The sequence below is a fragment of the Peromyscus maniculatus genome, chromosome 22, assembly GCF_049852395.1.
Source record: "Peromyscus maniculatus bairdii isolate BWxNUB_F1_BW_parent chromosome 22, HU_Pman_BW_mat_3.1, whole genome shotgun sequence".
Taxonomy (NCBI): domain Eukaryota; kingdom Metazoa; phylum Chordata; class Mammalia; order Rodentia; family Cricetidae; genus Peromyscus; species Peromyscus maniculatus.
Window position 1 is genome coordinate 3,206,378 of NC_134873.1, and position 27,508 is coordinate 3,233,885.

The 27,508-nt window shown below is 59.7% G+C and overlaps 2 protein-coding genes across 4 annotated transcripts; both read left to right on the plus strand.

Annotated features, from left to right (window-relative positions):
- The first annotated feature begins 6,735 nt into the window (after positions 1-6,735).
- Slc39a3 (solute carrier family 39 member 3) lies at positions 6,736-14,043 on the plus strand. Of its 2 annotated transcripts, none has more exons than XM_076559640.1 (4): positions 6,736-6,860; positions 10,292-10,391; positions 11,049-11,379; positions 13,130-14,043. In XM_076559640.1, exons 3-4 carry the CDS (start codon positions 11,170-11,172, stop codon positions 13,871-13,873), a joined length of 954 nt encoding a protein of 317 aa, XP_076415755.1. In that variant the 5' UTR covers positions 6,736-6,860; positions 10,292-10,391; positions 11,049-11,169; the 3' UTR covers positions 13,874-14,043. The 2 variants fall into 2 exon arrangements, with proteins under 2 accessions (XP_076415755.1, XP_076415756.1); XM_076559641.1 differs by having other exon boundaries at positions 6,756-6,860; positions 10,288-10,391.
- A 100-nt stretch (positions 14,044-14,143) lies between these two features.
- Positions 14,144-27,216, plus strand: Diras1 (DIRAS family GTPase 1). Of its 2 annotated transcripts, none has more exons than XM_076559642.1 (2): positions 14,144-14,398; positions 24,363-27,216. In XM_076559642.1, exon 2 carries the CDS (start codon positions 24,418-24,420, stop codon positions 25,012-25,014), a length of 597 nt encoding a protein of 198 aa, XP_076415757.1. In that variant the 5' UTR covers positions 14,144-14,398; positions 24,363-24,417; the 3' UTR covers positions 25,015-27,216. The 2 variants fall into 2 exon arrangements, with proteins under 2 accessions (XP_076415757.1, XP_006978213.1); XM_006978151.4 differs by lacking the exon at positions 14,144-14,398 and adding an exon at positions 20,755-20,846.
- Positions 27,217-27,508: the final 292 nt, after the last annotated feature.

Here is a 27,508-nt window from a genome sequence, read left to right on the forward strand (position 1 = left end):
GCCCAGCCATGCAGTCGGGAGGCTGCCCTGTCTCTTCCCTGTGTCCGCTTCCGCAGGCCACCGGAAACAATCGTGTCAGGGAGGGTATGGGAGGCCGGGCAGGCCTGCAGGCCCATGCTGGGGCACAGGCTCCCTGGGGCAGGTGGTGTCAAGGGACCCTAGATTCTGGGGTCGGTCTCAGTGTGTGTCTCTGTGTGGCCCCAGAGAACGGCCTCGGCCTATTCTGTAGGCTTGGGGTGAGTAACCCCAGGGCTGGTCATATCGTCGCCTATGTTGGTGACGTGTCTTTGGGTTGCAGTGATGACAGCCACCGCAGAGCTGAGGGCGCCGGCGTCCACCTCTGCACCTGTTATCACTACGCCCCCAGCCATTCTCGTCACCGGGTCGGCAACCATCACCAGCTGGGCGTGGTGGTGTGGACCATTGATCCCAGCACTCAAGAGGCAGAAGCAGGCCATCACGGAGTCCAGGCCAGCCTTACTTACACACTTCCAGGACAGCCAGGGCCACACAGAGAAACCCTACGTACAAAAAAATTTTGTTTTGCTGAGTGGTGGTGCACATCTTTAATCCCAGCACTCAGGAGGCAGAGGCAGGTGCATCTCTGAATTTGAGGCCAGCCTGGGCTACAGACAAGATCCAGGACTATTAAATAGAGAAATTAAAAAGGTTTGGAGGGTGTGTCCAAGCCCCACACCCATGGGGACGTTCTATCATATGGATCTCGGTGATTGAACTAGAACCATTAAATTTGGTGGCCTGTGCCCTTACCAGCCTGCCTGTCATGGCTAGCCCACTCCTGAGAACTTTTACCCATAGAAAGGATCCCATCTTAGAGAAAAAGTAGAATGTGCTCAAAAGCAAGCTGTGTTTCCTTGGGTGGTAGCAGCGTACACCTTTAATCCAGCACTAGGAGGCAGAGGCAGGAGGATCTCTATGAGTTCCAGGCCAGCCTGGTCTACAGAGCAAGTTCCAGGACAGCCAGGGCTACACAGAGAAATGCTGTGGGACTTTGTCCATTGGGTGGTTTCTTCCCAATGAGAGTGCTCTCGATGTACAGTGCAGGCTAGCCTCAAGCTCAGCAGCACCCCTCAAATTGCCGAGTGCTGTGTCCCCAAGCCCAGCTGAAATAACACTTTGCAATCACAAGAGGAGGGCAGAGGTGGGGAGGAGGGCAGAGGTGGGGAGGAGGGCAGAGGCTCTCAGCGCGTTACCCTGGTGCTCGGGGTGGGGTGGGGTGGGGGAGGAATCAGGCCGGCCATAGGTGGGTAGCAAGGGTGCGTAGCATGGGCTGGACAGATGCTGCTGCAGCTCCTGCGGCTTGCGATGACATGATACCCTCTCAGCTGACACTGCGGTTCCCCACGGTGGCTGCCCTGTCCTGGCATCTGGCTGCCGTGGGAACAGAAGCTGTCATGGATCTAGGCCACCTCTGCATGGGTGACTTTTTGGCACTGAGTGTCTCCTGACTTGGAGTGGGTGTAGTCCAGGGAGACCTCAGTGCCCCAGACACTGCACAGAGAACAACTTGGACCCCTGCTCAGTGCACTTGGCCCATCCTCGGTGTGGCATGAACTAGTGCTAGGTTTGATTTGGTTCTTTTGAGACGGTTTCTCTGTAGCCCAGGCTGGCTGGGGAGCAGAGATCCGCCAGTCTCTGCCTCCCAAGTGCTGGCAGTGAAGGTGTGGACCACCACTGCTCAGCAATGGCTTGGGGTTTTAATATCAGCAGGAAATAGTGACTAAGTGGTTAAGAGCACTGGCTGCTCTTACAGAGGACCCAGGTTCTGTTCCCAGCACCCACATGGTTGCTCACAACTGTAACCAGTTCCAGAGGATGTGAGGGCCCCTTCCGGCCTCCTGTGGCACTGAATATGGCGTACAGACACTCATGCCAGCAAAACAGTCATAAATTGAATCCCAGGCCTGAAGACGCAGAGGCAGGCGGATCTCTGAGTTCAAGGCCAGTCTGGTCTACAGAGTGAGTTCCAGGACAGCCAGGGCTACACAGAGAGACTGGCTCAAAGGAAAAGAAAGACCGGAAGTTGTGTGCGCCTCCCTGTGTCTACCCAGCTGACAGAATTTGTTTCCAAATTTAAGATAAACCTAGAGAGGTCGGCACCATTCCGAGGTCGGCGCCCTTCCGAGCATGGCCAGCAGGAGGAGCCCTGCACTTGCAGCATCTGGCTGCAGCCTATAAACAAGCCTCAGTGTCCTGACAGGAACCTCCTGCTCCCCAGCAGGTTCTCCTGCCCACAAAGTGGGCCGACGGACCCCTTCCCGGGGGAGCTGGGGCAGCAGATGGACCTGCACAGAGAACCCAAACTCCACGGAGCTGGACCTATCCTCAAGGCTGTGAGCTCCTGGGGTGGCTTCTGCTTCTCCTGTCCCATTCAAGGTCCGAACTACAGAACCAGGTCCACTCCTGGCGTCCCAACACTAGGGAGGCTGAGGCAGGAGGATCAAAAGTTTAAGGCTGGACTAGACTGCAGAGCTAGGCCCTGTTCAAACAAAAAAGGCCAACGGTCTACATGCTTGCTGGTGGCTAGGAGAGGCCTCCCTCCCTCATCTTGCCGTCTAAGTTTGGGGATCATGACGATAAACATTCCTATAACCTCCACCACAGTTTTCCCAGTGCTCATAATTACCTTCCAAGGCCCTGCAGATCCAGCCAGATCATGAACTGCCTGCCTTCAACTAACCTTGTCTTTTCCTAGAACTTACGGTCCTGGCACATTCTCTTGTGGGTTTTGGGTTCTTTTGACACTATATTGAAGGGGCTCATTGTAGCAGGAATCTTAAAAGTTCTTATTAATAAAATCAAACCCAAGGCGAGTTATTGGGGTCCATGCTGGTAGATCAGAGAGACAGAACAAGCCACAGCTATCTCACCTTGCCAGTTCCTCAGCTGGTCCTGTTTCCTCAGACTGGAAGCTTCTGTGTCCTCATCCCAATGGCTCTCAGCTGAACTGCTGCTAGAAGCCTGAATGCTGAACCAACCAAATGCTTAACCAGCCAAATACTTCTAGTTTCTGGTCCTCACGCCTTATATATCTTTCTACTTTCTACCACCACTCCTGGGATTAAAGGCTGGCTTTCTGGGATTAAAGGCGTGTGTCACCATGCTTGGCTGTTTCCAATGTGGCCTTGAACTCACAGAGATCCAGAGGGATTTCTATCTCTGGAATGCTAGGATTAAAGGTGTGAGTGCCACCATTTTCTAGCCTTTGTATCTAGTGGCTGTCTGTTCTCTGACCCCAGATAAATTTATTAAGGTACACAATATTTTGGGGAACACAATACCACCACAGCTCATATTCCACATAGTCCAGTCATTATGATTGCTGCCTCGTTTTCCACTGTATGGACACGCCATAGGTATTTTTATCCACTCATTAATGGATGTTAGGGTTTGGAGTTTGGGAACTCTGTAGTTTTTGTTTGATATGTTGTCTTAGTTTGGGTTTCTATTGCTGTAAAGAGACACCATGACCATGGCAACTCTTTTTGTGTGTGTGGGGGGGGAGGGGCTTGAGACAGGGTTCCAGAGTAGCCCTGGAACTTACTTTGTAGATGAGGCTGGCCTCAAATTTGGAGATCTACTTGCCTCTGCCTCCCAAATGCTTGGATTAAAGGAATGTGCCACCACCACCCAGCTATGGCAATATAAAGGAAAAACATTTAATTGGGAGTCTTACAGTTTCAGAGGTTTAGCCCATTACCTTCATGGAAGTGTGTAGGCAGACATGGTGCTAGAGAAGGAGCTGAGAGTTAATACATCTTGATCCTCAGGCAACAGGAAGTGAACTGACACTGAGCGTGGCTTGAGCATGTATGATTCCTCAAAGCCCGCCTCCACAGTGACACACTTCCTCTAGCAAGACCACACCTACTCTCACAAAGCCACGCCTAAGAGTGCCACTCCCTATGAGTTTATAAGGACCAATTATTTTCAATTTATTATAATATATCAGATAATATATAATATATTTTATTATATAATGTCAAATGTTTGTAGTATATATGTCATGTTATATTATATATTATTTGAATATGTCATGTACTAGCACATATGTATGAAGGTTTTGTGTGTGTGTATATCTGCACACCACTTTTCTGCCTGGTGTCATGCAGTCTCAAAGGAGCCGTCAGATCCCTATGACTGGAGTCACAGATGGTTGTGAGCCACCGTGTGGGTGCTGGAATTGAATCCAAGTCCTCTGTAAGAGCAGACAGTGCTGCTAACCACTGATCCGTCTCCCATAACCAGCTTATATCTTTAAAATAGTTATTTTATTCTTTATGTGTATGCGCATTTGGTCTGTGTGGTGATACATTGTGTACCCTAATAATCTTGCCTGAGGATCAGCCAGCCAGCCACTAGATTAGACATAGAGGTCATACAGTGATGGCGCACACCTTTAATCCTATTACTCTGGAGGCAGAGAGCGGTCTGGATCTCTGAGTTCAAGGCCACACTGGAAACAGAGCCAGGCAGTGGTGGCACACACCTTTAATCCCAGTACTGGGAAGCACACACACACACACACACACACACACACACACACACACACACACACACGCCTTTAACCCCAGGGATTAAAGAAAGGTATGTAAGGTGTGAGGAAACAGGAACTCGCACTCTTTAGGCTGAGGATGTCATAGAGGTAAGGACTGGTGGATGCTGCTCTGCTGCTCTGGCCTCTCAGCTTTTACCCTGATATCTGGCTCTGGTTTTTTGTTTGTTTGTTTGTTTGTTTTTCGAGACAGGGTTTTTTTGTGTAGCTTTGCACCTTTCCTGGAACTCACTTGGTAGTCCAGGCTGGCCTCAAACTCACAGAGATCCACCTGGCTCTGCCTCCCAAGTGCTGGGATTGGCTCTGGTTTTTAATTAAAAGACCATCTATCTAGATTTGAACAACAGGTCTGCATGTAAGTCTGTGTACCACTTCCCTGATTGGTGCCACGGAGGCCAGAAGTGGGTGTCAGGTCCCCTGGAACTGGAGTTGTGTATGGTTCTTAACTGCCAGTCTATGATCTTATTTTGTAGCCCAGGCTGGCCTCAACCAACATTCCTCAGGCCTCAACATCTCAAGTGGTAGAACTGCAACAATTCACCACCATGCAAGCTACTTTTATTTTTATTATTTATTTATTTTCTTGTTTTTTTTTTTTTTTTTTTTTTTTTTTTTTTTTTTTTAGCTCTGTATGTAGCCGTGAATGTCCTGGAACTTTCTGTGTGAACCAGGCTGGCTTTGATTTCACAGAAATCCACCTGTGTGTTCTCCTGCCCGAGTGCTACTCTATCTGGCCAATCGCAGCTCTTATAAAAACGCGTTATTATTGTTACTCTGGATGTGTGCACAGGCGGCGTGCAGGTGCGTGTGTGATACAGTGCGTAGGAGAGGTCAGTGTTGTAGCAGCTGTTCTACCTGTGGGACCCATGGAACCATCTCAATGCCTCCCTCTCCCTGCCCTGTAGGGCATCATGTGGTCTTACCTGATCTTGACTGTAGGAAGGAACAGGCTGACCTTGAAATCCTCATCCTCCTGCCTCAAGGGATCAGACCAGAGTATCTGTGATAGTGACAAGAAGCTGATGAACTCAGACAATGAACGATGCTGTCAGCCTTATTTGCTTTAAGTTTTTGTGTGGATGACTCTTGTTCTCTATTGAGTAAATGGCCAGGAGTGTTACTGTGCCATCGGATGAGTATACATCGGACCCGCATCTGTATCATCTGTTAACCATAGAGGGAAGCTCCCAGGTTTCACTGTTCCTAATGCGATGGCTTTTGTTTAGAAACATCCCAACTCTCCAGCAACGGAGAAGCAGATCAAATTGATCCAGACAATGGAGTACAACTGAGCACTAAAAGGGAAACCAAGACTAAACACAGGGCTCAGACTTAAGAGTACTGGCTGCTCTTGTAGAGGACACGTGTCTGGTGTTCTATCCCAGCAGATCTGACGCCCTCTTCTGACCTATTTAGGCACCAGACATACATGTGCTGCCTAGATGTAGATGCAGGCAAACTACTCATACAGATAAAATCAAGCCAAATAGCCAGGTGGTGGGGGCAAATGCCTTTAACCACCCGGAAGGCAGAGGCAGGCGGATCTCTGTGAGTTCGAGCCCAGCCTGGTCTACGGAGTTCCAGGACAGCCAGGGCTGCACAGAGAAACCATGTCTCAAAAAATAAAAAGAAAGGAAGGAAGGAATATAAACATAAAACATATCGGGTGATGTGCATCCTGGGTGGTGTCTATAGGTTCTGTCCAGATGCCACGTCTCTTCAGGAGACAGTTCCTGGAGCGCAGGTATGGGGACAGTGATTGTTATTAGCTGTGGTGGTTACAGGGCACAGTAGATCTCTTGAGCTCGAATTTATGAACCGTCAACAGATATTTGGTGGACACATGTATCTTCTTCTTCCGCCTTTAGGAGGGACTTTAAGAAGGTTCCAGTCTCTAGGAAATCGCTTCTTCCCGAGCCTCCACCCCCAGGCATTCAGCACCATGCGCCCCTGGACAGCGCCGCGAAGTAACGCTTCCTTCCGGAACCATGGCCTGGAGTCCGCGTTTCCTGTCGGAACCATTTGATAGCTGCACCACGTTTAGCGGGAGGAAACTGCTTTCCGGAGCCGGTAGGCGTTGCAGAATGATTGGCAACAACTATAGCCAATAAGGTTCGCGGTATTTCGAGTGGCGCTGACAGTGTCCAATAGACGCTGGCGTGGGCGGGGCGTGGGCAGCGGCTGGCAGCCCCCGGGGTCTCGGCTGGTCCGCTGCGGCGGGGTCCGAGCCGCGCGGCGGTTGGCGGCAGGCGGCGCCGGCCGGAGGCTTTCGGGCCCGGCAGAGGTACGGGAGGGGCCGGGGCGCGGCTGGGCGGCGCCGGGGGGCCTGGCCGACCGACCTGCCGGTCCGCGGGTGCCTCGCTCCGGAATGCGGCTGCGCGGGCCCCGTCGGCGATCACAGTGCTCGGCGGAGGGGCCGCCCGACCCGACCTCCGGGGCCTCCGCACACCCGGCAGGGCCGCCCGACCTGCGGGTCCTCCGCACACCCGGCGGGGCCGCCCGACCTGCGGGTCCTCCGCACACCCGGCGGGGCCGCCCGACCCGACCTCCGGGGCCTCCGCACACCCGGCAGGGCCGCCCGACCCGACCCCCGGGGCCTCAGACACCCGGCAGGGCCGCCCGACCTCCGGGGCCTCCGCACACCCGGCAGGGCCGCCCGACCTCCGGGGCCTCCGCACACCCGGCAGGGCCGCCCGACCTCCGGGGCCTCCGGGGCCTCCGCACACCCGCAGGCGTTTAGTGGGCGCCTGTGGCTTGCGCTGTGCCTGATGTGCGTGGCCGCGAAGGCTTTAAGGGAGGTGTTTGTTTGTCGGTGTGTGCAGTGCCTGTCGGTGTGTGCAGTCTGCGTGTGCAGTGCCTGTCGGTGTGTGCAGCACGCGTGTGCAGTGCCTGTCGGTGTGTGCAGTGCACGTGTGCAGTGCCTGTCGGTGTGTGCAGTGCCTGTCGGTGTGTGCGGTGCACGTGTGCAGTGCCTGTCGGTGTGTGCAGTGCCTGTCGGTGTGTGCGGTGCACGTGTGCAGTGCCTGTCGGTGTGTGCAGTCCGCGTGTGCGGTGCCTGTCGGTGTGTGCAGTGCCTGTCGGTGTGTGCAGTGCCTGTCGGTGTGTGCAGCGCGTGTGTGCAGTGCCTGTCGGTGTGTGCAGTGCCTGTCGGTGTGTGCAGTGCACGTGTGCAGCGCCTGTCGGTGTGTGCAGCGCCTGTCGGTGTGTGCAGTGCACGTGTGCAGTGCCTGTCGGTGTGTGCAGTCCACGTGTGCGGTGCCTGTCGGTGTGTGCAGTCCACGTGTGCGGTGCCTGTCGGTGTGTGCAGTCCTCGTGTGCGGTGCCTGTCGGTGTGTGCAGCACGCGTGTGCAGTGCCTGTCGGTGTGTGCGGTGCCTGTCAGTGTGTGCGGTGCCTGTCGGTGTGTGCGGTGCCTGTCGGTGTGTGCAGCGCGCGTGTGCAGTGCCTGTCGGTGTGTGCGGTGCCTGTCGGTGTGTGCAGCACGCGTGTGCAGTGCCTGTCGGTGTGTGCGGTGCTTGTCGGTGTGTGCAGCGCCTGTCGGTGTGTGCAGCGCCTGTCGGTGTGTGCAGCGCCTGTCGGTGTGTGCAGCACGCGTGTGCAGTGCTCACAGCGGCCAGAAGAGGCGTCTGACGCCCTGGGGCTGGAACGCAGCTGCTCCTGATCGCTGAGCCTCTCTCCAGCTCCTGTTTTATTTTTTCACTTCATTTTTTTTCTTGTGGAGACGTTGCTTCGCTGTGTAGCCCAGGCTGCCCTGCAACTCGGAGATCAGCCTTGCTCTGCCTCCCGAATGCTGGGGCCAGTGTTTGTTGGGGGGGGTGGCGTGTGTGAGGTCGGAGGTCAGTGGGGGGCGGGGAGCCGTTCTCGCGTCCTCGTGGGTCTCGGTCTTGCTGGCCCTCAGGCTTGGTGCTTTACCCTTTGAGCTTTGTTTCATTATTTTACCTCACTTTCAGCTGAATGTTTTGTTTTTGTTCCATTGCTTTATTTTGAGGTAGGGTCACGCTGAGTTGTCCAGGCCTCAAACGTGTGGCAATCCTCCTGCCTCATCATCCCGTGTACTGCGGTGTCATGTACACACCGCCAGACCCAGAACATTATTAATTGATTGTTTTGTGAGTGCACATGTGTGGAGTCCAGACATTAATGTCAGTGTCTTCCTTGATCGTTCTTCACTCATATAAACATTTTTACTTTTTAATTAAAGAATTACATATATGTGTGTTTTGCTTGTATTCATGTCTATGCATCACATATGTGCCTGGTACTTACTGAGGCCAGAAGGTGGCATTGGGTCCCCAGAGCTGGAGTCACAGACGGTTGTGGGCTGCCGTGTGGGTGCTGGGAGCCGAACCCCAGTCCTGTGCAGGAGCAGCCTGTGCTCTAACCACTGAGCCACCTCCCCAGCCTCCACTTACATACTGAGGCAAAGTCTCCCACTTGAATGCAGAGCTGCTGACTGGGCCAGTGTGGCTGAACAGCATGTCCTGGTGATCCCATCCCCACCTGCAAAGTGCTGGGACAACTCCAGTATATCGCTGCTTCTGGTGCTGCTGTACCAGGGGGACAGAGGGGGGCACCTGGGGAGGCCCTGACAGAGGTGGGGACCTGGGGAGGCCCTGACAGAGGGGGGGACCTGGGGAGGCCCTGACTGCAGAGGGGGGCACCTGGGGAGGCCCTGACTGCAGGGGGGGACCTGGGAAGGCCCTGACAGAGGTGGGGACCTGGGGAGGCCCTGACTGCAGAGGGGGGCACCTGGGGAGGCCCTGACTGCAGAGGGGGGACCTGGGGAGGCCCTGACAGAGGTGGGGACCTGGGGAGGCCCTGACAGAGGGGGGGACCTGGGGAGGCCCTGACTGCAGAGGGGGGACCTGGGGAGGCCCTGACAGAGGTGGGGACCTGGGGAGGCCCTGACAGAGGGGGGGACCTGGGGAGGCCCTGACTGCAGAGCAGGGGGGACCTGGGGAGGCCCTGACTGCAGAGGGGGGCACCTGGGAAGGCCCTGACTGCAGGGGAGGGGGGACCTGGGAAGGCCCTGACTGCAGAGCAGGGGGCACCTGGGAAGGCCCTGACTGCAGGGGAGGGGGGACCTGGGAAGGCCCTGACTGCAGAGCAGGGGGGACCTGGGGAGGCCCTGACTGCAGAGCAGGGGGCACCTGGGAAGGCCCTGACTGCAGGGGGGGACCTGGGAAGGCCCTGACTGCAGGGGAAGGGGGACCTGGGAAGGCCCTGACTGCAGGGGGGGACCTGGGAAGGCCCTGACAGAGGTGGGGACCTGGGGAGGCCCTGACTGCAGGGGGGACCTGGGAAGGCCCTGACTGCAGGGGGGACCTGGGAAGGCCCTGACTGCAGGGGGGACCTGGGAAGGCCCTGACTGCAGGGGGGACCTGGGAAGGCCCTGACTGCAGGGGGGACCTGGGAAGGCCCTGACTGCAGGGGGGAACTGGGGAGGCCCTGACTGCAGAGGGGGGACCTGGGAAGGCCCTGACTGCAGGGGGGACCTGGGAAGGCCCTGACTGCAGAGGGGGGACCTGGGAAGGCCCTGACTGCAGAGGGGGGACCTGGGAAGGCCCTCACTGCAGAGGGGGGGCCCTGCGAAGGCCCTGACTGCAGGGGAGGGGGGACCTGGGAAGGCCCTGACAGGCGGAGCTGGGGGGTTGGGTGGTCAGCAGTGAGAAGGAAGCAGTGTCCCTCCTAACAGTGCTGATCTTTCATGAGGCAGGGAGAAATCGACAGAGTCCCGTCAGAACAGCCCTACACTTTGGCCACTGCGTCCACTCAGCCAGCTGTCACCTCGCACCTGCTCTGCACCAGGCCTCAAGGTGGGTACCAGGGACCAGTTGGGAGTCTAGAGGAGGCCGTTCCAACGTCCAGAATATAAAGGCACGTTTGGGGGTCCTGGAGTGGGGGAACAGTCCGTGCAAAGGCCCTGGGGCTGGCACAGGCCTGGCATTCACGACTCAAGCAAGCTGGTGTGAGGTGAGCCGAGGTAGACGCAGTTACCTAAGGCCTAACCTTGGGGTAATGGGTTGAGAGTCCCTGCCAGGGCCGCACCACCCCAGAGAGTGTCCTGGCACAATGGGAGCTTTCTGTACCTGTGCGTGACGTGGAAGCCACTCAGCTCAGGTGGTTTCCGAGCACTTGGCTGCAGGGAGCCAGATGATAAACAGTGTTCGGTTCCATGTTCCTTGCATGAGTGTGTGTGTGCGCGTGCATGTGTGTTGTCCTCCTCAGCCACTTTCCACCCTGGTTTTGGAGACAGGGTCTCATGCACCTGGAGTGCACTGGTGTGTCAAAGCTGGCTGCCAGTCCATCTCAGGCAGCCTTCTGTCTCGGATCTTCACACCTGTAACACAAGCATGTCAGTGCCTGCACCACCTCCCAGCAGTTACACAAACGCATGTGTCCACGTCTCTGAGTCCAGCGTGGCTGACTGGCTAGTGACCACGTGGCTAACGTGGCCGCCCCTGTCCTCACAGCTGCCGGGCAGAGCCATGAGCCCCCGGCCCTGCGGCTGGGGCCGGTAGCCCCTGAAGCTCTGGTGTGCGACTCCATGTGTGGTTTGGCCCTGCGGTGAGCGGTGTGAGCCAGGCGGCCACCATGACGAAGCTCCTGGTGGCCAAGGTCCTCTGCATGGTGGGCGTGTTCTTCTTCATGCTGCTGGGCTTGCTGCTGCCGGTGAAGATCATCGAGGCCGACTTCGAGAAGGCCCACCGCTCCAAGAAGGTCCTCTCCCTCTGTAACACCTTCGGGGGCGGCGTCTTCCTGGCCACGTGTTTCAACGCGCTGCTGCCCGCGGTGAGAGACAAGGTGAGGCCACGCGGGCGGGCGCAGGGGGCGCAGGGGCCTCGGGCACGCGCATGTGCGCCTGGCCGCCTGCGGACGATGTCGGGTGCCGTCCTCAGTGGCTCTCCACCCCGGTGTTTTGGGACAGGGTCTCTGACCTTCCAGCTCCCTGATGTGGCCGAGGAGTCTGGCCAGTGAACCCCAGGCATCCCCCTGCCTCCGCTCCCTGCCCCAGCCTGGGCTTACAGGCATGTGCTGCCACACCCCGTTTTCCAGGTGGGTTCTAGGGTCACGACTGAGGTCTTCACGCTCGTGGGGCGAAGCACTTTCCCGCTGAGTGTCTCTCCGGCTGTGGTGGATTTCGGTGGTTATGAGAGGGCAACGGGAAGGAGAAAGCTAAATGCTGTGTGACCTTAGGTCAGCTTCTTCCCCTCTCTGTGCCGGATTCACCAGAATCCAGGGGAGACAGGCGAGCCCGGGGCCGGTGTATGTCAGGCACACTGGTCAACCCCTCCAGAGCACACAGGCCGTGTTCAGTCTTTCCTCTTGCCTGTATCTGTCACTTCCTGCTGCATCTCCTCGTGCTTCCTGTGGGCCAGGCAAGCGCCTGGGCAGAGCTTTGTGGGGTCCTCTGCTTCAGGGACCCGGCAGACAGACATCAGAACAGCCCCTGGCCGTCTGGGGCATGAGCATGAGGGGAGACTAGAACCGTCTTCAGGGGCCAGCTGCGTCAGTGACCACAGTTAGTGAGGGCTCCGGCGTGGCATGTGGGGAGGACAGAAGGGCCGGGGTGGGCCTGGGCTCCCTGCAGCCGCCGTGACCGTTAGCCACGGGACCTCAGTCCTGGAGCCCGGGAAGCCTCTGTCAAGGCTGCGGTGAGCTCAGGAAGACCTGGGGCTGGGGTGTCCTCCTCCAGGCGGGATCTGGGATTCCCACTCGGGGCCTTTGCTGAGGCCCGGGCCAGCAGGACCAGCTTCCCCTTCTGAGCCGCAAGCTCGGTGGCCACTGTCTTCGTCAGCGAAGCGTGTGCCCGTGGAGACGGGGCCTCGCTCTGCAGCTCCAGCTCAGCCCGATGCTGGCGGGGCCTGCATCCCGTCCCATCCTATCCCGTGTGGTTTCCTTTATCTGTGGTGCTCCTCGGTGTCCTCCCGTGGCCACGCCCAGCCCCCGCCCAGCTTCCCATCCCCCAGGCCTGAACTTGTGCGGTGGCCTTGCTAATCCCTATCCTGACGCTCACGGGGTAGCCTGGGCTCTAGGCGTCCTCTGAAACAGGCACACTTCAGAGATGCTGCCTGTCATGGCGGGATCCATCCTTGGGGGCACCCCGTCCCCTAGGTGGCAGCACCCCCAGGTGAGGCCACAGGCCAGCCTTGCATGACGTTTTTGTTCCATAAGTATTTAGTGTGTGTGCCAGTGCATGTGGATGTCAGAGGCTTGGAGTCCAATTCCTCCTCCCACCGTGGGGGTCCCACGGATTTGAACTCAGGATGTGGGGCCATCTCACCGCCCCCCCCCCCACTTTTGTCTTTTCTAAAAAAAGTTTTGGCAGTTCTGGGGATGGACCCAGGCGAGGCCCAGTTGAGCCTCTCAGCCGCGCTCGGGCCCGCTCGGTTTTCTCCTTGCTGGGACCTGGGCTGTGCCTGTGTTATCCGCCACCACGCCGGCCCTGTGGCCACGCATGACTGCTTGAGCCTGGGTCTCCGTGTAGCCCAGGCCGCCCTTGAGGTTGCGATCCTCCTACCTCAGCCTCCTGAGCCCGGCCCTGTCCCCGCAGCTGCAGCAGGTGCTGAGCCTGGGCCACATCAGCACGGACTACCCGCTGGCCGAGACGCTCATGATGGTGGGCTTCTTCCTCACCGTGTTCGTGGAGCAGCTGGTGCTGACCTTCCGCCGGGAGCGGCCGCCCTTCATCGACCTGGAGACCTTCAACGCGGGCTCGGACGCGGGCAGCGACTCGGAGTACGAGAGCCCGTTCGTGGGCGCGGGCGGCCGCGGCCGCGCTCTGTACCCCGAGCCCACGGCGCACACGCACGGCGCGGGGCTGCGGCTGCGGGAGCTGGGGCGCCCGGGCCCGCTGCGGCTGCTCAGCCTGGTCTTCGCGCTGTCGGCGCACTCGGTGTTCGAGGGCCTGGCGCTGGGGCTGCAGGAGGAGGGCGAGCGCGTGGTCAGCCTGTTCGTGGGCGTGGCCGTCCACGAGACGCTGGTGGCCGTGGCCCTGGGCATCAGCATGGCCCGCAGTGCGGTGCCCCTGAAGGACGCGGCCAAGCTGGCGGTGACCGTGAGCGCCATGATCCCCGTGGGCATCGGGCTGGGCCTGGGCATCGAGAGCGCCCGCAGCGTGGCCAGCAGCGTGGCCTCGGCGCTGCTGCAGGGCCTGGCGGGCGGCACCTTCCTGTTCGTCACCTTCCTGGAGATCCTGGCCAAGGAGCTGGAGGAGAGGAGCGAGCCGCTGCTCAAGGTGCTGTTCCTGGTGCTGGGCTACGCCGTCCTGGCCGGCATGGTCTTCCTCAAGTGGTGAGGGCCGCAGGCCCGCCGTCCTCACCCCGCTGCCCGCCCGAGCCGTGAGCCCCTGCAGGACACAGGCCACGCTCCGGGCCGCGGTCCACGCACAGGGCCCCCCGCCCTCCGGCCGCGCCTGGCACCACTGATACTGCTTTAAAAAAAAAAAGTCTTAAAGTTCTTTATCAACGCTGTGTGGCCATGTCACCTCGTCACCCGTCACCCCTCCTGGCCCTGTGACGCTGCTGAGCCACCAGGGTGGGAGCGTGGGGGTGGGGTTTGTGGGGGTGGGTTCGTGGGAGCCGCCGCAGCCCCCCTTCCCTCCATGTTCTCCGTGTAGCCAAGGCCCCGCCCACCATTGTCCCCCGGGTTTCTCCCGTTGCTCCAGCGTGACGGGTGACACTTGGTGACAAGAGGCTGTCCTTCCCAGGGGACAGGCCAGTTGTGGGCCGGCCCGGAGTCCGCTTGCCTGGCCCTCGGGAACCCCCTCCCGTCTCCTTGCTCTGTCTCAGTCACCAGTGTTGGGGGGCGTGGTCTCCTGAGGGTGAGTGGGACGTGGGACGTGCCTTGTGGTCATTTTTTTGAGTTGTATCCTCACCACTGGGGTCTCCAGGGGACACAGGTGAGGGCCGCATCCTGACAGGGGAGACTCCTAGAATGCAGGCGGGAGATCAGCTCCTAGCAACCATGGAGTCTGTTGCCATGACAACACCGGCATCTTGGGACACCCTGAGCGAGGACTCTCCCTCTGGGGACATAAGGCTGGCAGGGCTCATCCCCGTCCTTGACCTTGGCTCCGTCTACCAGGCGTCACCTCAACACAGTCCCTGTGGTGGCCGGATGTCAGACCTAGTGCCCCGTCACTGTGGCCAGGTGACCTGAACAGTCTATCCAAGGTGGCCTCTACCTGGCTCCTACTCAGAAGGTACAAGGTACAAAGAGCCCGGGCCTTGGGGACACCCAGGCCTTGGGCAGCGTCCCCGGAGCCCCAATGCCTGGCCACCTCTGCTGTAGTAAGCCAGGGCTCACATAACAATTCCAGACATGGGGACGCGTGGGTCCCAGCACCTCCAGTGAGGGCCGACCTGGTCTGCGACTGGTCGAAGCCTCGCCTTTTCTAGGGTTTCTTTCCTGAGCACTGACGGCTGAGCCCATGAAGTTTGACCCTGCCCCTGCAGATGTGGGGATGTGCCCACAGTACCACCCAGCCTCCCACTCCTCCCCACCCCCCACTCACCACCCAGGGCACAGCTAAGTGCTGTACGGCTTCCCTCGAGCCCAGGTGGGCCCCGTGGAGCCCCTGCGGGTATGGACTCAGGTGACGAAAGACTAGGGCAAGATAGGAAGGGCCTGGTCCATGTCTGGCCACCCCAGCAGGGAGTCTGCAGCTCCCCCATGGCTGTATGAAGTGGGGCCCTCTCCCAGCATCAGCTGCTCTGCCCCTGGGGACACCAGCAAGCCTGTGTGCCTGTCACTGTGGCCTGGTCCCCTCCTCACCAGCCCTCCGACTATGGGAGCTACAGCCTCCCCCAGGTCCTCGGGTCCAGGTAGCACCGTCCTGGGGGTGGGCCTCAGCACAGTGACGTAGGGACCCTGGACCCAGGAGACCCCTGCCGCCAGTCCTCACCTGCCTGGCTCCCTCTTCCCAAACCACCCGACCATCCCGCAAAACTGGGCCCTGGCCAGGTGTGGCCAAAGAATTGGGCCGAGGCCCTTGCCTGGCCCAGCCACTGGCGGCCTTCAGGCTCCCCTGCAGTGGGCTGGGACCAGGGCAGCTCACACCCAGGGGCTGCTGTCGGGTTTCTCCCTCCTGTGGCAAGGAAACAGTGGCACCGGGCGGTGGTGGCACGCGCCTTTAATCCCAGCACTCGGGAGGCAGAGGCAGGGGGATCTCTGTGAGTTCGAGGCCAGCCTGGGCTACAGAGTGAGTTCCAGGAAAGGTGCAAAGCTACACAGAGAAACCCTGTCTCAAAAAAAAAAAAAAAAAAAAAAAAGAAAGAAAGAAAAACAGTGGCCTCTCAGATTGGGGCGCAAAGGATGGGCGTTCTGCAGGCATCACAGGCTGGGCATCTCCAGGACCCCTGCGGGCTGGGGCCGCTGCTCTGACCCCTCAGGAATGAGAGCAGAGATGGCGCTACCCGCGGCCACCCGCTGGCCACGGTAACCACGAGGGAGAAGCCAGAACGTGCCCTGTGTGTTTCTCACAGATTCCAGTTTAGGTGCCAGTCCCTAGCCCCAGGAGACCCTGGGCCATGCTGAGTGCATGTACCACTGTCATGAATGGGCACGGAGTGGGGTGCTGCAGGGCCCAGGCCACCTCCACACGCAGCGCCTCCCGTGGGGACACCCAGCCGGGACCCAGCGGGATGGGAGGAGAGAGGGTGGGGCCGGCGGCCCCGCTCCCGCTCATCTCTAATAACAGCATGTCCGCCTCCCTCGGAGCTTGTTTGTGTTCCTGTAACACAAGTTATTAGTGCGGCAGGCAGGGTTGGGCACAGCCAGCTCCTGGCAGCCCGCCTCTGACGCCGCTGCCGAGGCCCGGGACGGTCCTCGCCCTGCATCCCACCGGCCCAAGGGAGCCCCTCAGCCTGAGTTCCCCCACAGGGCTGGGCTTTCTCTGTGGGGTACCCCTGGCCTCCTGGGTATCTCTGGACTCCACCTGCTCTGAGCTAGGAGCTCCCGATTTGGAGTCTCCGATGACAAACTGACTCCTCCAGGGGAAGGGTCACACCTGTAAGTCGCCCCCCCACTCTGCCGAGAGAAATGACATGAGCATGTCAGTATCATCAGGCAGTGTCCCCACAGAAGAAAGAGAAGTCAGGGACAAGGCTCGTGCGGGACTCAGTGGCGGAGGGGCTTGCCACCAAGCGTGACAGACTTGAGTGTGACTGTGGACCCCAACGGAGACACACCTGACTCCTGCAAGTTGTCCTGGTCCCCATGTAATAAAATAGGGGTTGGGTTTTTTTGTTTGTTTCTATTTTTTGCTTGTTTGTTTAGACATGGTTTCTCTGTGTCCCAGGCTGTCCTGAAACTCACACTCTGTAGCCCGGGCTGGTCTCTAACTCAGAGATCCGCCTGCCTCTGCCTCCTGAGTGCTGGGATTAAAGGCAGGCGCCACCACTGCTCATCGTAATAAAATAGTTTTTAAGCCGGGCATGATGGCCATGGCTAATCCCAGCACTCCAGAGGCAGAGGCTTGTGGCTGTACTTGAGTTCCAGGCCAGCCAGAGTTACAAAGTCAGCGCTGTCTGTCTCAAATAAACAAACAGGAAAGACTGGAACTATTCTCTGTTCGTTTTTTTCTGGTGGATGGCTGTTTGGCAGCATGTATGCCCGTGCACCATTGTGTCCCTCGTTCCCAAGGAGACCAGGAAACGGCATCATCTCTGGTCTCCATAGAGCCCGCTGGTCAGGGCTGCACGGTGAGATGTGTCTCACACAAAGAACAGCAAAATATTGGGCTCCAGGTTTGCCGGCTCACGTATTCTGGAGTGCACACTCACGTATGCAGTGCCTGCAGAGGCCTGAAGGGGGCGTCAAGTCCCCCGGAACTGGAGTCACAGATGGTTGTGAGCCACCATGTAGGTGCTGGGAACTGAACCTAGGTCCTCTGTGAGAGCAGCTGGTGCGCTAACCATTGAGCAACACCCCTTTCTCACCTTGATTTTTGTGACCGTATCAGTGTGGTGGAGCATATTTATTTAGACCACCCGATCTGCACACTACAGGAATCCTCCTGTCTCAGCCTCCCCTGTGCTGCTGTAGCAGGACTGAGCCACTCTGCTAGCTTTCAGCATGGGTTCTGAGGATCCATGCTCAGGTCCTGGGTTTGCAAACACTTCAAGCGCTGAGCCATTTCCCCAGGCCTTTTCCACACCCTCTTGCGGCCGGGGCAGAGCGGAGATCTCGAAAGCCGTGGTGGGTGTGTAGGGCATGGCAGGCAGGCTAGAGCTCCAGACTGCAGTGAGGGCTGGCCAGCCTCCGGGGCTCCCGAGTTCCGGTGCCCACGGATCTGCCCTGGACAGCTCGGCAAGGTGGGGCAGAGCGCAGTCGTCCTGTCCCCCGTCCCCGTCCCCCCCCCCCCCCCCGCCGCCCCCGGCCACACAGAGGCGCTGCTGCAGGAAGGAGGCAGGAACCGTCTCCAGTGGCTCCTGATGCCCGGAGCCAGGCCCGGCGTCTATAAATAGCACGGGTGTATGGACAGGAGGCTCCTCCATGTGACTCAGCCTGGGCCAGCGCCTGAAGCAGCCGGGGAACTGGCCAGAGCTGGGCTTAGAGCCCCCCGGCCAGTCGCTCAGGGGACCCAGGTGACTGTCCCAGACTGCCAGCCCCAAGGCTCCCTCCTCCCTGTGCTCAGCACCCGAGAAAGGACCCCACTCCGTGGGTGGGTTTGTTCCCAGCTACTCTGAGGGCTGAGGGCAGTACTAGCTGGGGTGCTTCTGTGGGACAGGGTCATCCAGAACAGCCCCCTCCCTTCCCACCAGGCTGTCTCCATCTCCGGAGCCAGGGTACGGGGAACTGAGACGCTTTCTGAGGGACACCCCCCCCCCCCGGGCCAGAGTAGGAAGGAGGTGACTTCTCGGGGTGAGAGCTGCAGGCACCCCAGGACGGTTGGGGCACAAACAGGAAAAGAGGACCGGGCCACGGAGATCCTTGAAAACCACGGCACTGGGCTGTGACCGGGAGGAAGGAGCCGCGTTAGAATTGATCAGGGAAGGAGGAGGTGAGTCCAGGCGGCTGAGACCCAGCAGAGGCCGGCCTTAAGCTGGGCTAAGTGGGACACCGCGGCACACAACTTTAATCCCAGTGATAGGAGGCAGAGGTGGGCAGATCTCTGTGAGCTCCCGACCAGCCTGGTCTACATAACAAGACCCTGTCACCAAAAAAAAGTAAAATAAAATACAATTTAAAAAAAATTGTTTTCTTAAAGCAAGCTCGGTTTTTATTGGGGTGCACCAGAGAACTGGCCAGTGACTGCCTTCTATGTCAGGCTAGAGAGAGCAGACCGGAGTCTATTTCTTCTTCTTTTTCCTTCTTTTTCCACTTTATAGACCAGGCTGGCCTCAAACTCACAGAGATCCTCCTGCCTCTGCCTCCCGAGTGCTGGGATTAAAGGCGCGCAAAGGCGCGCGCCACCACTGCCCGGCCTGAGTCTATTTCCTTTATTTATTTATTTATTTATTTATTTATTTATTTATTTATTTATTTATTTATTTATTTTTATATCATGCACATTGCATATGTGTCTGTGTGAGGATGTCAGATCACTGGAATTACAGACAGCTGTGAGCTGCCGTGTGGTTGCTGGGAATTGAACCCGGGTCCTCTGGAAGAGCAGCCAGTGCTCTAACCACTGAGCCACCTCTCCAGCTCCTCTTGAGGCCCTTTTAAGGAGTAAAACCATGACTAGTTTCAAAGCAGTTTACAGAAGATAATGGAGCGGTAAGGGAGTGCAGAAAAATTAAAAACAAACAAAACCAGCGGTCGCCATGCGCCTGAAGCTGTCAGAGAGGGTTGGGGGGTGTTGGGTGTTGGGTGTTCCCCAAAACAAGTCAAGGTCATGCGCTGGGGCAGGTCAGGTTTTAGGGAACAGAGACAGAAATTTATACAAACTTTTGCTTTGTTTCGTTTTTTGTTTTTTTAAGACAGGGTTTCTCTGTATAGCTTTGGAGTCTGTCCTGAAATTTGCTCTGTAACCCAGGCTGGCCTCGAACTCACAGAGATCCGCCTGCCTCTGCCTCCCGAGGGCTGGGATTGAAGGCGTGCGCCACCACTGCTTGGCTTTAGGACAAATTTTAAATTACATTTCATTTATTGATTTCTCAGTCTGTGTGTGGAGGTCAGCGAACAGTTTTGGGAGTTGGCTCTCTCCATCCACCGAGTGGGTCCCGGGGATCCAACTCAGGCCAACAGGCTGGGCCGCAAGCGCCTTCACCGCCTGAGCCCTCCCGCTGGCCCAAGGCTGGCCGCACGCGGTGGAGCCAGACCCTCGGCGTGCTGGGCAAGCGCTGTACCCTGAAGCACACCAGAAGAATGGGGGGTGTCTCTTCTCTTCTCTGTCTGAGGCAGGTCTCACATTTTCCGGGAAGTATGTGGCCGAGGTGGACTTTGGGCTCCTGGCCCTCCTGCCTGTGCCTCCAGAGCTGGGATGACTGGCTGGCACCCCCACGGCACCACCACGGCACCACCACGCGGGCCTCTGTGGTGCTGGGAACAGATCCCAGGGCGGGCGAGCAAGCGAACACTGTGCCCTGTGAGCTCCAATCCCAACAACGGCTTTCTTCGTGCGATTTTGCTTTTTCATTCTCTCTCTCTGTCTCTGTCTCTCTCTGTCTCTGTGTCTCTCTCTATCTCTCTCTTTGTCTCTCTGTCTCTCTCTGTTTCTCTGTGTCTCTCTGTCTCTGTCTCTCTGTCTCTCTCTGTGTCTCTCTGTCTCTGTGTCTCTCTCTCTGTCTCTCTGTCTCTCCCTTTCTTCCTTCCCCCACAGGGGTCTCTACTCTGTAGCCCACTCTGCCTTTAAACTCACAGCGTCTGCCTCTCCAGTCTGGCTGACATCTTTTTTCATGCAGATCTGTGTCCTCAGCTCACACCCTCTCCATCACCCTCCTCTGCCCCTGCTGATCTGACCTGGACCACGCACCCCCCCCCCCCCCCGTCCCCATCCCTCCCTCTTTGCAGTTGGGGCGACCACGACCATCGTCCACCGTGGCTGCAGGACCGCACATGGCGGGCTCTGTCGCCCACCCGCGCCCCCTGGGGTGCAGGCGGCCACGTGGTGCGGGTGGGTGTGGATGTCCGATGCCTCGCGCTCCGCTTGCCCCCCGCGGCCGGTGGACACCCAGGGCGGGCTTGGCGGTGACCTTGGGCTGCATCGGCCCGGGCCCGGGTCCCCGCGGGCGGGGCGGGCGGGGCGGAGCGCGGCTGGGGCGGGGACATCGGGACTGCGGCGGCGCGGACAGCAGCAAGCAGCGGGGACCACAGCGGCCCAGGTAGGCGGCGGGGCGGCCGCGGCCACCGAGGGTGGGGAGGGGTCCCCAGGCCACCATGATCCCTTTGTTCCGGCCCCACCCTCCCGGGCCACCGCGCCGGGCCCTGTGTGTCCCCGGGCATCCAGCGGCCACCATGGACAGCTCCGGGCCGCCCCACCCCTGCCTGGCCACGCAGAGCATCACCCCGGACCCCCGGAGCCTTGTCCCCTCCTCCGCGCCCTCTGCGAACTGCCCGCTGAGGCCTGGGTCCCTCATCGCCACCCACAGAGCCCTGCGCCCTGGCGGCCAAGCCCTTCCCAGGGCTCCTTCTATCTGCTCAGCCCCCTCCCGACTCCCAAGGAGCCCCCCCTTCCCCTGAGTCCCTAAGCTGCGGGTTCTCCATCACTCGCCAGGCTGCAGCCCCTGGCCGGCCCCTCCCATCCGTCCCCGCCCCCAGACCCTCCCCGGGCCTCTTGTACCTGAGGCGGCGTCAGGGTCCCAGGGCCCAGTTCTGTGCTGACCTGTGGACAGGGAGTTTTGACCAGGCCGGCCCAGGCTGGGGGTGACTCAGACAGGGTGGCCAAGCACCTCAGAGCCCCTAGGGCCCAGCAGCTGAGCAGGGCCCAGCTTTAAGTCCCTCTGAGACGGGCCACCTCCTAGATCGCATGACCTTGAGCATAGCTCTCCCCATCCCCAAAGGAGGGAGACCTGGGTTGCACAGGACCCTCCTTGTCGGGGAGCCCAGACCTCAGCACCCCTCGGTGGACTTCCCACCAGGCACTGGAACCCTCAGTGCCCACCCCCAGGAAGGTGCAGACCCCACCTCCATTCGCCACCTGACACCCCCTCAGCCGGTGGGCATGGAGTCACAGGGTGTCCACCACTCGGGTTTCCCATCAAGAGTCATGTGGAGTTAGCTGGGCTGGGGGCAGCCCCAGGCCTTCGCCCCCCAGCGCCTCCCCAGGCCATGGCTCCCCAGCTCCTCCCCAGGCCATGGCCCCCAGCTCCTCCCCACGCCATGGCCCCCCAGCGCCTCCCCAGGCCATGGCCCCCAGCTCCTCCCCACGCCATGGCCCCCCAGCTCCTCCCCACGCCATGGCCCCCAGCTCCTCCCCAGGCCATGGCCCCCAGCGCCTCCCCACGCCATGGCCCCCAGCGCCTCCCCAGGCCATGGCCCCCAGCGCCTCCCCAGGCCTTCGCCCCCCAGCGCCTCCCCAGGCAATGGCCCCCCAGCTCCTCCCCACACCATGGCCCCCAGCTCCTCCCCACACCATGGACCCCAGCTCCTCCCCACACCATGGACCCCAGCTCCTCCCCAGGCCATGGCCCCCAGCGCCTCCCCAGGCCATGGCCCCCAGCTCCTCCCCACACCATGGCCCCCAGCTCCTCCCCAGGCCATGGCCCCCCAGCTCCTCCCCAGGCCATGGCCCCCCAGCGCCTCCCCAGGCCCATCAGTACCCTGTGTAGAATCCGGGTGCCGTTCAAGTTCGTCTCCAGCTTGAGAAGTTTCCGGGGGGTGTCCCCAGGGTTGACTCCGGCTGTATTTCCTTTTACACTGTCCCGACATGTCCAGCACCTTTGACAGTCTTGAATGCGCCTTCAGACCCCAGGGAGGACACTTGTCCTCAGCTACGGAACCCTGACTCATCATGACTTTGGTGGGCTCATCAGAGGCTGGGCCCCCATCCCTGTGAGCTGTGCCTGGACAGGCTCCCGAGGACACAGTCACTTGTTTGTCACACTCTCCGGGTCTGACTCTGGAGCTGCCCCAGCCTTCCCCACAAGTACACACACACTGAGGAAAACCGCCTGAAGGGGGAGGAACAGGACTCTTGGTGGGGGACAGCCATCGTGGGGACAGACCCTCGGCATTCTCCCCTCCACATACTCCTTCCCCCACCTCCAGTACTTCAGGAGTCTCCATGCTCTGTGACCCCGTGAGACCCATGAACCTCTCTGAGCAAAGACAGGAGAGAAACCCGAGGAATCCCCGGGGCCTGTGTCACTGAGCACACAGTGGCCTGAGCGGGGAGCCAAGGCACAGGCCTACGGAACAGGAGGCCCCACTTGGCCCCAGGGCTTTCTCCGCTCAGCCTGGGCTGTGAATCCGGTGTCCCTGCTTCCAGGAACTCAGTGTCAGGATTTACACATCCGATTCCTGGATGTCCACGAGGCAGAGGAGCGTTTTTGTGTAGCGGGTCCCCAGGCCAGGCCCGAAGCCAGTCTTCGTGACATCTACTGCCAGTCTCCCAATGTGCTTTTGGTTTTTTTGTTGGTGGCCGTGGTAGTTTTTCCTGTTCTGATGTGGGTTTGCTTACTTTCTTTTTTTTTTTTTTTTTGGTTTTTCGAGACAGGGTTTCTCTGTGTAGCTTTGCGCCTTTCCTGGAGCTCACTTGGTAGCCCAGGCTGGCCTCGAACTCACAGAGATCCGCCTGCCTCTGCCTCCAGAGTGCTGGGATTAAAGGCGTGCGCCACCAACGCCCGGCTTTGCTTACTTTCTTAGTTGTTTGTTTTTGTTTTTCGAGACAGGGTTTCTCTGTGTAGTTTTGGAGCCTGTCCTGGATCTCACTCTGTAGCCCAGGCTGGCCTCGAACTCACAGAGATTCACCCGGCTCTGCCTCCCCAGTGCTGGGATTAAAGCTGGGCAGTGGTGGCGCACACCTTTAATCTCAGCACTTGGTCTAAAGGTGTGCGCTGCCATAAACCTTCGATTTGTTAGGTTGTTTTTTTAGATAGAGTCTCATTCTGTAGCTCAGAGTGACCCAGAATTCACGATCTGCCTGCTCCCGCCTCTCCAGTTCTGGTATTACAGGCGTGTACTATCACACCTGATTTAAAAAAAAATTAAAATAGGGTACACAATGTATCACCACAGTTTTCACAATGAGATTCTTTTCACTGTATTTTTTTCTTCTGTGTTTATGTGTCTGTGCATCATGTGTGTGCAGTACCCGCAGAGGCCAGAAGGGGGCATCGGGTCCCCAGAACCGGAGGCACAAAGGGTCGTGAGCCGCAGTGTGGGTGCTGGGAACTGAAGCTGGGTTCTCTGCAAGAGCAGCTGGTGCGCTGACCTCTGAACTATCTCTCCAGCACCCCACCTTGAGGTTTTTGAGACAGGGTCTCTCACACATAAGGATGGGGCAGGAAGGAGGCGAGGCTCAGGGTATGAGGCGCTTGCACTGGTGTGGAGCGGGGGCTGGGTGGAACCGAGGCTTGAGGTGGGACCCTGGGCCTGGGCGGATGCTGATCTGTGCATCTTTGTTACCTGGCCTCATCAGCACCTTCTCCAGCTCAGAGTCCCCTTGGGAACTCGGGGCCTTACTTCCGTCAGGGAGAACAGGCTGAGGTGTTGGCAGGGCGCCCGCCCGGGAGAGCTCGGCTGCAGAGTCAGCGGGGCGCCAGCGAGGGCCGCTGGCCGCCAGAAGACACCTGGGTGGGACGGAGGAGGGAAAGCGCCTCCTGCGTCCTGACCGCTGGGGCAGGGAGCTGTCCTGGGCCCGGGTGGCTTGACACATGTCACTCTCCCTTCTCCAACAGGGTCGGTCTGGGGTTCTAGCAGCCGGCCCCGCGCGCCCAGCCGGCTTCGGAGAAGATGCCAGAGCAGAGCAATGACTACCGCGTGGTCGTGTTTGGCGCAGGCGGCGTGGGCAAGAGCTCGCTGGTGCTCCGCTTCGTCAAGGGGACGTTTCGCGACACCTACATCCCCACCATCGAGGACACGTACCGGCAGGTGATCAGCTGTGACAAGAGCGTATGCACCCTGCAGATCACGGACACAACCGGCAGCCACCAGTTCCCGGCCATGCAGCGGCTGTCCATCTCCAAGGGTCACGCCTTCATCCTGGTGTTCTCGGTGACGAGCAAGCAGTCGCTGGACGAGCTGAGCCCCATCTACAAGCTGATCGTGCAGATCAAGGGCAGCGTGGAGGACATCCCCATCATGCTGGTGGGGAACAAGTGCGACGAGACGCAGCGGGAGGTGCACACCCGCGAGGCGCAGGCCGTGGCGCAGGAGTGGAAGTGCGCCTTCATGGAGACCTCGGCCAAGATGAACTACAACGTGAAGGAGCTGTTCCAGGAGCTGCTGACGCTCGAGACGCGCCGCAGCGTCAGCCTCAGCGTGGACGGCAAGCGCTCCAGCAAGCAGAAGCGGGCCGACCGCATCAAGGGCAAGTGTGCGCTCATGTGAGCCCGCCACAGCCGGCGGCGCGGGCCTGCGGGGCTCCTGCTCCCCTCCCTCCTCTCCCCTCCTAATGCACCCTCCTCCTCCTCTTCCTCCTGCTCCTCCCTCCTCCTGCTCCTCCTCTTCCTCCTCCTGCTCCTTTCTCCTCCTGCTCCTCCCTCCCTCCTCCTGCTCCTCCCTCCTTCTGATCCTCCTCTCCTCCTCCTCCTCTCCTCCTCCGCCCTCCCTCCTCCTCTCCCTCCTCCGCCCTCCCTCCTCCTCTCCCTCCTCCTCCTCTCCCTCCTCCTCCTTCTCCTCTCCCTCCTCCTCCTCCTCCCTCCTCCTCTCCTCCTCCGCCCTCCCTCCTCCGCCCTTCCTCCACCTCTCTTCCCACCCTGCCAGCCCACAGTCGGGTGGTGCTCCACTCCAGCACCTTCACCCCTCCACGGCTCTCATCCCTTGCTGACACCTCCCCCTCTCTCTGCCCCCCTCTTCTATCTGCACCCCACAACCACACGCTGGAGGCCGATCCCTGTGGATCTGAAAACAGGGACCTGGCTGAGGAACTGCCGTTCCGGCCAGGACCAGGGAGGCTGTCTTGCCTCTTCATCTCTGTCCCTTCCCCCGGGGTGTTCCCAGCCAGGTCCACATCCTGCCGCGCCCCCCACATTCTATCACTGTGACCTCCTTCACGCCCATCTTATTCTTTCTCCTGGTCCTGTCCCTTCCCCGTGACCCCTGACCTGAGCCCTTCCCTGGGTGCAGGGTCCTCTTCTCCTGTCCGCACACCAGGGTGGATGGGCCCACGGGCTGGGCCTCAGGCCACCAGGCAATAAACAGGAGCCTGCAGCGATGCCCTGCCAGCCCCGAGCGCCACCCCTGGAAGGGCAGCACCCACAGCACAAGCCCAGGACTGTCCTCGGGGGAGGCACGTGGGGACCCCAGCCTGGAGTGTGGGGTGGCTGCCTGGACACTGCCCATCTGGACACCGGCCTTCTGCGGAGACAGACGTTGGCACAGCAGCGCCTCAACGGTGACCCCAAGTGGGGTGTTGGGGTGCTGAAGACGGGGTGTCCGGCTGAGAGTCCATCCGTGAAGGCCCTGTGTGGGGGCGGGGCCAGTGCCTGCCGCCCCAGGGCTCTGGCAGACCCTGCGCCCCTTCACTGGTTATATGCACCCCAGAGACTGTTTCCCGTGTGTGCCCCGAGTCACGGAGCCTCTGCGGTATCTGCGAGACTGTCCGGGAGTCGTGAGTGGCTCCTGGGCCCGTGTCCCACCCACACGAGGGTGACTGCAGACTCTTGTGTCCGTGTGACTTTGTGTGTGTGGACGGGTGTGTGTTTGTCTTGGGATGGGGTGTTTTTGTGCCATTCTGTGCCCTGAACCAGAGCACAGTGCGTATGGTGGCTGTGTAGCGTGGCTTGTGTGTGGCTGTGGAGGGTACCTAGACACCTTGGTGTGTGTGTGGATCTGTGTTTTCAGGAGTGGGTGACCGTTATCTGTAAACCTGTCTGTTGGGCCTGTCCGGGCTGCGGCGGCGGCGAGCTGGCTCGGGGCTCGGACTGTATCCGACAGTTAGTGCCGGGGTGATTGGGGTGATGATGCCAGCACCGAGGCTCCAGCACACGCGGTCATTACCTCACAGGGGCTGCCGAGCGGGCGGGCCAGGGCCGGGGCCAGCTGCCTCCTCTGCTCTGCGTATGTGTGCGAGAGACAGCGGGGGACAGAGATCGGAGAGAGACAGCAGCCCCAAGAGCGCTGCCCCCAGGTGTGGGGGGGCCGGACCTCGGTGTGGCCCCTCTGTGTCCTGCGCACCGGGAGAGCCACAGCCGGAAGCCTGAGTCCGAGCGTAGCTGAGCCCCGACCTCCAGCCAGTCCAGGGCCCCCACAGCCGTCTCCTGCTCCCTAGCCCCGGGAGCGGCTCCTGGCTGGACAGGGGGTCACAGCCCTTTCTCAGGGACACACCCTGATAGCACAATCTCTGGGCCCTCCCGGCCTCTCCCGGCCAGCCTTGCCCATCCTGGGAGAACCAGGCTGGGTGGCGGGGAGGCGGGAGACCACCCTGGCTGCTGGCCGACCTGCCCAGGCATCTCTGGTGCTGGGGACCCCGCCAGGCCTCGCTTGCTGTGACCCACCCCTGCCCCCCGCATGTGGGAGCCCCGCCCTGTGTGGGGTCTGTGTACCCTTCTCTGTAGACCTTGTCTTCCTGCAATAAACATGTGGATCCTGCCTCCCCTGTGCCGCATGGCCTCTGTGGGGCCAGGAGCTGCCTACCGAGGCGGAGGGCTGGGGCCGGGGGATGGACGTGGAGGAGACCGGTGGGATGTAATGGCTGGGGCACACCCAAGGTCACAGACAAGCATCCTGAGCCAGTGAGCCTGAGCCTGGACTGGGCCTTGCCGGCCTCCCTGGATCAGGTCCCGGGGGCTCAGCTTCTCCCCCAGCCCTCTCCATCTCTGCTGCCCGGCCTCCCCTCTGCCACTCACAGGGCAGAAGGGAGAGGTCAGTCGCCCACCGTGTG

Bases quoted from the DNA above. Each gene is read 5' to 3' on its own strand.
- Slc39a3 (XM_076559640.1), top strand. From the start codon at position 11,170: ATGACGAAGCTCCTGGTGGCCAAGGTCCTCTGCATGGTGGGCGTGTTC. The intron at 11,380-13,129 runs GTGAGGCCACGC...CTGTCCCCGCAG, and splicing joins TGCCCGCGGTGAGAGACAAG to CTGCAGCAGGTGCTGAGCCT.
- Diras1 (XM_076559642.1), top strand. From the start codon at position 24,418: ATGCCAGAGCAGAGCAATGACTACCGCGTGGTCGTGTTTGGCGCAGGC.